Genomic DNA, 10,493 nt, shown 5'->3' with positions numbered 1-10,493 from the left:
GGATAGATATGTCCAAGTTCATATATAATTTGTTATGTTGCTAATGTTTGAAGTGATTCCCTTCAAATCGAAATCGTTTGTCATAGTCAGCGACATTATAATCTGAATCAATAATTTTTTCGGTAGTCATGGCAGAACGAAGCGTCTTAAAATTGTTGTTTTCGGATTTAAAAAACTTTTAAAAAATAATTTTTACAGTCACCGAAGAGATTACTGGGTTGAGTCGTGGACTAGGTCGCTTTCTTTAAGACGTTTTGTGGCACTGTCCAAAATTGTGCAAGCAGACTATCAATCACGCCGTCCCCAGGATAAAACAGCCAGTAACAACTGTCTACCGATATGCTACTGCACGGTAGAAATCGGTTAAAGAATACACATTCTTGAATGGTACTACAATACCACTCGAATTGATTATGACATCAATCTATGATTCATCGGTGATTCAGTGGTACTACAATACCACTCAAATTGATGCTACGACATCAATCTATGAATCAACGGTACTACGATACCACATGTGGTACTAATGTATTGATGATACTACAATATCAGTCAATATAATGACACTGAGGTCATTCCAATATGGTACTAAGACCATTCTCAAATCAAAGAGATAGTGGTGCTAAGACCATTCTTAATTTGAAGGAACTAGTGATACTTTGATCACTCTTAACCAAATTAATACTAATACAAGTATTAGTATAAAAAGGTCACATTCTTACGATTAACAAGATAAAGATTTGTTCTTGTCTAAACAATTCATTCAGAATACAAAATAATGCAAATCTTTCCAAAAAATGCAAAAAATGTAGTTATGTATTCAGACTATTGAAATTTAATGATTTTTTTAAAAGTTTGTCGTACTTTCAATTGAAGTTATTTGAAAAAGTATCAAACGGTTTTGAATTTTTATAAAAATTTATGAAGTTTGTCTACTCAATGAGATCTTTGAATTCAACGGTTGGATTGAAGAAATATAATGTCTATATCGAGCTATTAAGCGGAGTAAGTCAATTGAGACTTGCTCCTGAAATCGATACAGATCCCTACTCTTAAAATTTTAACCATTCAATTTTAATCAGACTATTAAATATGTACCAATGCATGAATACAAAAAAACGCTAGCATAAGTTTTAGCAAAGGAGGACATAGAGTACAACATTAGATGTAAACCACAACATTAGATGTAAAGCACAGCATTAATCTCTCGTATTCTTAGCTAATAACAACGTTGGCAAACTCATAATCACACATGAAAAATGCTGTCAAATCTTAACTAACAAACAAAAATGCAATTCTCTCCATTCATTTTAAAACCAAACATTATGCATTTCTCTTTCCCTCACTCTCTTCCCCCTGACATATTTTTTGCATCATTCCAATAATATCAAACATTGTCACCACCACCACCACGAATCAACGGTTATCTGACCCACCGGCGCATGGGTCAGCATAGCCGTCGCGGGACTTACCCTACTGCGTCATTGTTACGTCTCGACTTCAAAAACCGTCTTGATGGGACGGTTTCTGATAACCTCGAATGGCCGTTTGGAAATTTGGCAGGATTAAATGCTGATGAAATCAGGGAAACAGCCTATGAGATATTCTTCACGTCCTGCCGATCATCGCCGGGGTTTGGTGGACGTCATGCGCTGACGTTTTATTCGAATCACGAGAACAATGGTGGAAGTGGAGATGGTGGAAAGGTGAATCAGGTGGTGACGAAACCGACGAGTAGGGTGAAGAGAGCGCTTGGGTTGAGGCTTATTAAGAGATCAACGTCGAGAAGAATAGTTGGTGGTGGTGTTGTTTCTTCAATGCCTTCGTCTCCAGTGGGTGGAAGTGCAAGTCCTATATCGCATACGGTGCCTCCTCCTTCTAGGCCGCGGAGGCCTATGACTGCCGCGGAGATAATGAGACAGCAGATGAAGGTGACGGAACATGATGATAATAAGTTGCGCAAGACTCTCATGAGAACCCTTGTTGGTCAAGTATGTTTCTTTTCTTTCTATTTTTCATGCTTTATATGTTCATGTCATATAATTTTATATTTTTAGTTATCGGAACATAAGATAATCAAGACATGAATTCATCATAAATTCTTGATGTGATAAAAAATGAAAGATTATGTGATGAAAGAAAATGACCCTAACATTATCACCAAAAAAGAAAATGACCCTAACATAATGGGACCCGGATAACGTATAGTCAAAATGACCATAGAGTCATACTGTCATGTGTGAAAGACCGTCTGATTAAGATCGGAGTATCGGACAGTTCTGATTTAATTACAGTATTTTTTACATTATTCAATAAAAATTAAATTTGCATTTTCTAAAGCGTCCAATCTTAATCGGACGGCTAGAAGCTCTTGACTACATGACTGCACCAGATTTGCGAACGCATGTAATCCATTTCCAACATTAAGTGATGGTTTAATTACATGTCTTTCTGTCTAATGACTAGTTGATGAATTATTTGCAGGTGGGAAGGAGAGCAGAAACTATAATTTTACCATTGGAACTGATAAGACATCTAAAGCCATCAGAATTCAGTGATTCCAATGAATATCATATGTGGCAAAAGAGACAACTCAAAGTTCTTGAAGCAGGACTTCTCCTAAACCCTTCACTCCCATTAGATAAAAACAACACATTTGCCTTACGCCTCAAGGAAATCATAAACAGCGGCGAATCCAAACCTATAGACATTGGCAAAAACTCAGACACAATGAGAACTCTTTGTAACTCTGTTGTTTCCTTATCATGGAGGAGCGACAATGGTACTCCAACCGATGTTTGTCATTGGGCGGATGGATTCCCTTTCAATCTTCACATCTATACTGCTCTTCTTCATTCAATTTTCGATATCCGGGATGAAACATTAGTCCTTGATGAAGTTGATGAGATTCTTGAACTCATCAAGAAAACATGGTCAACATTAGGGATTACATTGCCTATTCATAACATATGTTTCACTTGGGTTTTGTTTCAACAGTATATAGCTACTGGACAGATTGAACCTGATCTTCTTTCTGCAACATCTGTTATGTTAAATGAGGTTGCAAATGATGCTAAGAGAGAGAAGGAATCTTTGTATGTTAAGATTCTTTCTTCGGTTTTGTGTTCGATACAAAGTTGGATTGAGAAGAGGTTGCTTAATTATCATGAATATTTCCAAAGAGGGAATGTTTCTCAGATCGAAAACCTTGTTCCTCTCGTGTTGTTGGTCTCAAAGATTTCAGGAGAAGATCTTACAATCACTGATGGAGAAAAGGGCGAGAGAGGAGACATTACCATAGTCGATTCATCTGGTGATCGGGTTGATAACTATATTCGTTCATCGATGAAAAATTCATTTGAAAAGGTATTGGAGGCAATGAATGAAAAATCTAGTGAATTAGAAAGAAAGAAAGCATTGAGTGAAGTTTTGATTCAATTAGCTCAAGAGACTGAAGTTTTGGTGATGAAGGAAAGGCAACATTTCAGTCCAATACTAAGGAAATGGCATTCAACAGCAGGTGCAATTGCTGCAATGACGCTGCACGCGTGCTATGGCCAAGTTCTGAGACAGTATGTAAGTGAAGTGACCACATTAACACCTGAATCAGTTCAAGTATTGCAAAGGGCTGCTAAGCTAGAAAAGCTGATTGTTCAAATAGTGGTTGAAGACTCTGATGATTGCGATGACGGTGGAAAAACTGTTGTGAGAGAGATGGCTCCTTTTGATATAGATTCTGTCATATTAAGTCTTCTTGGAAAATGGATAGATGAATCACTCAATAAAGGAAAAGAGAGTTTGCAAAGGGCAAAAGAGACTGAAGTAAGTTTTGGATATATGATATTGTTTATGTGTTAAAGTAATTGATATTTTTTTATTACTATAGTTGTGTTTACAATTTATTTTTTTTCATTTATATTGTAGACATGGAATGCAAAGTCGAAAACAGAAATGTATGCACAATCGGCTTCTGAGCTAATGAAATTGGCTGCGACCACTGTGGACGACTTTTTCCAAGTTCCAATTACAATTACAGAAGATTTAGTTCAAGACCTTGTTGATGGATTGGAGAACCTCTTCCTCGACTACATAAAATTTGTTGCAGCATGCGGTAAGAAAAAAAAAACATTTGTTGGACTAATAATATATTACAAATTGGCTCGTTACCTTAATACACAAGTTAAGTGTGCAATGTGCGTATCTTTTCTTTTGACATTGGCGTTTTCCTTTTCAGGTTCAAAACAAAGTTACATTCCTTTACTTCCACCATTGACAAGATGCAACCGGGACTCCAAACTCATGAAATGGTGGAAGAAAGCTGCTCAATGCAATACTGGTTATGAAGATACGAATCAAGTTAACGGAACACAAGAAGGTCACAACGCCCGTCCTTTAACTAGCCGCGGAACACAACGCCTCTACATTCGTCTCAACACTTTACAATATCTTTTCACCAGCATGCACTCTCTTGAGAAAACTATCTCAAAGAACCCCGGCATAGTACCTTCTAACCGCCTTCGATTCAGAAACAGCCGCAAGGCTCAAACCAACAACAATTCTTATTTCGAAAACGTTAACTTTTCTATTCTAGCAGCATGTCAACACGTCTCAGAAATCGCTGCATACCGTCTTGTATTCCACGACTCGAGTCCTGCCTTCTATGACAAGCTCTATGTTGGCGGCGTAACAAGAGGTCAAATTAGGCCTCTGTTGAAAATCATGAAACAAAATCTAATACAAATGTCAACAATTCTAACAGATAAAGCTCAACCATTGGCAATGAAAGAAGTAATGAAGGCTTCATTCGACGCATTCCTTATGGTTTTACTTGCTGGTGGAACTTCAAGGGTGTTTCACAGACATGATCATGATACACTACAAGATGAGTTTGAGCAATTGAAGAGAGTTTACAGCAACAATTTAGAAGGTTTGGTCATACCCGAAAATATCGTAGATGGAGAAGCTGCAGTGGTGGAAGGAGTGATTGCATTGATGGGACAAAGTACAGAACAATTGATAGAAGATTTCAGCATAGTGACATGTGAATCAAGTGGAATAGGTGTGATGGGAAATGGACAAAAGTTACCAATGCCTCCTACAACATGCAAATGGAATAGGGCAGATCCTAATACAATATTGAGAGTATTGTGTTATAGAGATGATAATGCTGCAAATCAGTTCTTGAAGAGAACATATGAGTTACCTAAGAGGAGGTAATAATAATAATAATGTAACTAAAAAAGAAGGAAAATGCATGCAATTTTGTTGTGATTCTTATGAACTTCAAGTGAAAGAAGTGGAAAAGTTGTGCATCTTTGAGGGTGGGAAAGGGTTGTTTTGTATTGATTCATTTTTTATGGGCATGGGAGAGAGAGAGGGGGCACATGTGTATTTGAAAAAAGGACATAAGTTCATTTTTTTTATGGCATGGGAATGGAGAAAAAAGAAAGAAAATGTTTTGTTTTTATCATTTGATTTGTAGAGAATGCAGAAAAGTGATGAATTGTATTTATTCAAGTAAAAAAAGGTATTCCCTTCGTCCCAAAATATAAGCAAAAATTAGTCAACAAAAATGAATGTATTTGGTCCAAATCTTTAACCAAATACATTAAGTTTTTTTGACTCATATTTACTTATATTTTGGGACATCAAATGATCAGGTGCAGGGATGAATTGATTCAGTCACGTCATATTTTGGGATATTCACAAATCACAAGTAGAATTGTTTCTCTTCAAGTGTAATTTATGAACTCAAATTTATTTATTTATTTTTTTGACGAAATGAACTCAAATTTATTGTTGAACTCAATTTTAGAAAATGTATTCAAATATAAATCAATTCCATATTAATAAAAGTGAGAGGCTATAATAAAAGTGGAATTGTGTTTTCTATTTGATCTAAGGGTCAAAAATCAACTTGACCATGGTGGGGAAATTTATTAATTATTATTTTCCATACTAATTTGTTCAGCCTTAAGAACAGTTTTAAAATCAAATATAATATAATTAAAGTTGTCATGTTAAAGCGGAAAAAATTGTAATATTGTAAAACGTTTTATGTATTTGATCTGCCATTGATCGACCTATTATACATAACATAATCTCTTTTGCATATTTCAATAGACCTTCCTAAGATGATATAGGTAAATATAAAATGTATCAATTAACGTGCCACAGAAGTTTCTAGTTATGTGCATGGCTTTATATTGGATGCACCTGAGGACCACATGTTTATTCATTGTGTTACATTAGCGTGCACGTGTTGGGTTACGATGGTGCAACCGGGGATTATTTATATTATTATATTGAGTTTAAGAACAATTTTATAAGTGAATTGACATTGTACTTTTACCCAAAATTTTAAGATATTAGGTTTATGGGTCATTTCACTTATAAATTGTTCAACTTTCACTTTTCTAAATAAAATGTACTATTTAACCTTTACAGTATTTTTTAAGGATGAGTTTGTCAATTTCTAAAATTCAATGTCTATTTTATTTTTATCTTTTTTATAATAAAATAATTCAATGTCTATTTTAACAAATACTCACAAATTTGAGGCCTTATTATATTATATGATATTTGCTTCTAAATAAAAAATAAAAAGCATAAGAAATATGGGGTCCTATAATTACTAACTAATTTCATAATTCATCCATTTTATTGGAGCAAATTTCTATGAATTAGAGAATTGATCTGCTAAAAAATAAGGGACTGAATAAGACAATTTAAAATATACTACGTTTGATTTTAAAACTATTCCTGGACTAGACAAAATGAGGGTCAATGGACTGAACAAAAACAGAGATTCTGGTCCCCACTGAACCGAGGGACAACTTTTTGTCCTCCGCATAAGTTGTCTAAAATATCAAAATAATTTTTTGTCCATCAAACATCGTACCAAAATTTGTTCAATACCTTAAACGTTTATCTTGTGTTGTTCTTTCTTCTACTGTCATATATTGTTCGTATTTATATTTTACGGATCAAACGGACCCTAGAATAACAAGAACCTGCTAACTAACTTTTTAATAGAAAGTTAAACTTAGTTTAATTGAACTCAATCAACACTATATATAAATAACGAATCATTAATTTAATTTTTAAAACCAAATTTACAATTTATTTTTTGAAACAACAAAATGTATATATCAAAATATGACAAGTATATACTTACAATTTCCTTATATTCATAAATATTGTCTATATCCAAAAGAAAAAATATATATAAATGAATTAATCCTTTTGCTACACAACCGTTCATCAAACTGATCAGTCTTACCTTGAAACAGAGCTTCATTGATTGATATCAACACCAAATGGAACAAAAAGACGGGAATAAGCTCGACGCGGATGAACGTTTCCGGCAACATTCATTTCATTCACAGGGGGGCAGTTTGTACCGCCACTACCGGGGATAAAGGTGCAGCCGGAAGGCCCTGAAGGAGGAACAGGACCCTTGTCAAGAGATTGTAGCCTCAGTTGTAAATATTTGTTTTTTGTATTCAATACCCTAGTAGCTATGTTTGGTTCAACATGAGCTATAGTAAGAAGCAAAATTAAGGCCAAAATAACATTGAGAACTTTCATGGTGTAATATGTGTCTTTGAAAATATATGGGGGGTGGTGCTGCTGCTATTTATATATTAAATTGGTATGCCTAACATTTTGTCTCGACTCTCGAGTCAACAAAATAACATTGTCTTATGAGCCCGTATTTTATTTATTGATGTAATTTATTTATTATTAGTTTCTCAAATTCATGGCTTACGGGATTGTCTAATTTGGTTCGGGGGGTCAGATCTGTCATCAAGTAGTGTCAATTCTCTCCCGATCGTAGTTGTGGGGATCGAACTATGGTCCTCCCTACTAAGTCTAGCGTCAATCATCACTGAATCAACTAACGGTTGATAATTAACGATGTAATTTTGACTTGTGATCATTAATTAAGTAATTAATTATTAATTATTACTATATTTGGAAGAAAGAAAAAGTATCAAATTTATGTTGATTTGGTCACATGATATAATTCATGCTAGCTATGAGTTTTTGACTTGAATGCATGGTTTTTAACTTTCTTTTTCAGCACTTCCTTCTAATCACGCAGCCTAATTGAATAGAACTTTTGAAAAGAATTTGGATCAATGATAATTATAAATTAATTAAACTCAAAGAACAAAGTTTACTACTTTGTTCTTCTTTGATTAAGTCTACGTTTTGGCTGGAAAATTGAATCAGATGGTCGAATGTGCTAAATTTATTGGTCCTACTGCAACTTTGGCAAGACAAAAAAATTAATTTATAACTTATATTTCATAGATTTATAAGTTAAAAGATCGGTTTGATAACGGTATTTTCATAAAAAGCTTATAGTTTATTTTACTAATTAACTTCTAGTATTAAAAAAAAAATAAAACTGTGCACAATCTAATCCGTCAGTGGAGTCATTAACTATACTCCTTTTTTTTTTTGACTAAAACTATACTCCTTCTTGTTACTATTTTAAACGAATTTAAAATTTTGATATATTGAAAAAGTGATCTATTTGATTTTATAATATGGTCTTCATATATATCATTTTTTTAATGTATAAAAAAAAATCAAATTTACCTATAATGATCTGAAAAAGTTCTATTTTAATTTTTAAGGGCGCATGGCCTTAATTTGTAACGTAAACTAAATAGCACACGCAAGCATGCAAATGCGATTTTATTAAATGAGTTTATCATAAACTAATCTCACATAAATTATGTGTAGGTGCCCTATCAACAGAGAGTGATTAAAACATACGCGAGAATAAAAAATAAAATCAATGTTATTTAGATTAACCGATTCTGGAATAAACGTAACCGAAATAAAATTCTGAAGGACAATTGTGAAGAGGCTGATGATGGAGAAGTAATTCCGGAACCTAAGGAAGCGGTGATCTTCAAGGATCACAAGTGAAGCAACGACGGCGACAAGTGAAGCGGTGGCGACATGTGAAGCGCCAGTGAAAAAATTTGATCTTACGGAAATTAGAAAAAATGAATCTGTAAGAAAAGATGAATAGGATTTGTGAAAAGTGATTTTAGTAAATCATAAGAATATGTGTAACCTAAAATATAATTAATGAAAAGTAGTAACCTAAAATATAATTATTTGAAAATTAAAGTAGTCAAAATTACTTTTTGGTAAAAAATTATTTATATTTGACTTGAACACATATATAGTTAAATTTGATTGGTGTCATATCAGCATAGAGCATGTACCCTTAATTTATGTACGATAGAATTCACCATAATTAATTTGTCCAAGTAACCAATTTTTGCATTTGGTGCATAGCTGTAAGCAGCAATTGGATAAGACTTAACTGGGGTAGGTGGCATGTAAATTAATTAAGAATCTGAATCATCTCCAATATTATATCATCTTAATCTATAAGTTATGCTACTATATAGTGCCGATTAAAGTGCATGGAGGAGTTTTGACGAATCTTAATTAGACTATGTGTAAATGGGCTTTAATACCTCATTATTATATAATATGAGTCAATAAAAATTAATCTATTTAATAGACTTACAAAAAAAATCAAAGAAAAAAATAGACTAAAAAAATTAGACTAAAAAGAAAAGTTTAAATGATCAATTCGCTCCTGTAAGTTCGCTCGCGAGTTTTTCGTTTTCATCTCGGTATTTTTTTGTTTTAAAATAGTCTCTGAATGTGCAAATTCATTTGGTTTTAGTCCATAACGTTAAGTGTCGTTACAAAAATGATTACATGGCAAACAGAGGCTGACATGACAATGTGTGACCTGACAAACAAGGATGATGTGTCAATAATGATGTTCAGTCATCCACTTAAAGGACCAAATCCGATTATCAAAAAAAAAAAATGGGACCAAATCCAAAAATAAAATTGCAGAGAAGAATCAAAACCAAAAAAACGAAATTAAACCCAAAAAAAAAATTTTCTTCGTTTTTCTCTAAACCAAAAAATAGACTCATATTTCTCTTAATCCAAAAATTTGTGTTGAATGTACTAAAACGATATTTTTTTTCTTCTTTCTTCTCCCCAACCTAAAATTCCATAACTAACAAAAAATTGAGTTTCCTATTACCAAAAAAAAAATTGAGTTTCCTGATACACCATTTATTTTGATTTAATCAAAAGACCATATTAATTTACTAATCACCGTCTTCAAAATTTGACATGAATTTTTAATCAAACAACTTTATATATTGTAAAATTTGAGTTTCATTATATCCGCATATGTCACCAAAAAATTCACAAACTTTAAAATAAAATGACTTGTTTTTATTCTTTTTTTCTTTTGAATCTCTCAAATCGCATCCATTAAAACATGTTTTGCAATTTATGAGTTCAGAGAAATATGAATCAATTTCTGAGTTTAGAGAAAAAAGAAGAAAAATATGTTTTCGGGTTTAATTTCGTTTTTTTTGTTTTTGTCCCTCTCTGCAATTTTATTTTTGGATTTGGTCCCTCTAAGTGGA

At 33.2% G+C, this 10,493-nt stretch overlaps 1 protein-coding gene across 1 annotated transcript; it reads left to right on the top strand.

Annotated features, from left to right (window-relative positions):
• The first annotated feature begins 1,420 nt into the window (after positions 1-1,420).
• Positions 1,421-5,520, top strand: LOC123902468 (protein unc-13 homolog). The gene is made up of 4 exons (XM_045952195.1): positions 1,421-1,991; positions 2,485-3,822; positions 3,925-4,111; positions 4,235-5,520. The coding sequence occupies exons 1-4, from the start codon at positions 1,443-1,445 to the stop codon at positions 5,215-5,217; spliced, it is 3,057 nt and encodes a 1,018-aa protein (XP_045808151.1). The 5' UTR covers positions 1,421-1,442; the 3' UTR covers positions 5,218-5,520.
• Positions 5,521-10,493: the final 4,973 nt, after the last annotated feature.

Source organism: Trifolium pratense, linkage group LG1, assembly GCF_020283565.1.
Source record: "Trifolium pratense cultivar HEN17-A07 linkage group LG1, ARS_RC_1.1, whole genome shotgun sequence".
NCBI classification, from domain to species: domain Eukaryota; kingdom Viridiplantae; phylum Streptophyta; class Magnoliopsida; order Fabales; family Fabaceae; genus Trifolium; species Trifolium pratense.
This window is presented reverse-complemented; position numbering and strand designations above follow the sequence as displayed.

Coding starts and splice junctions, on each gene's coding strand:
- LOC123902468 (XM_045952195.1), top strand. CDS start 1,443: ATGGGTCAGCATAGCCGTCGCGGGACTTACCCTACTGCGTCATTGTTA. Junction 1,992..2,484: donor TGAGAACCCTTGTTGGTCAA/GTATGTTTCTTT, acceptor AATTATTTGCAG/GTGGGAAGGAGAGCAGAAAC. Junction 4,112..4,234: donor AAAATTTGTTGCAGCATGCG/GTAAGAAAAAAA, acceptor TTTCCTTTTCAG/GTTCAAAACAAAGTTACATT.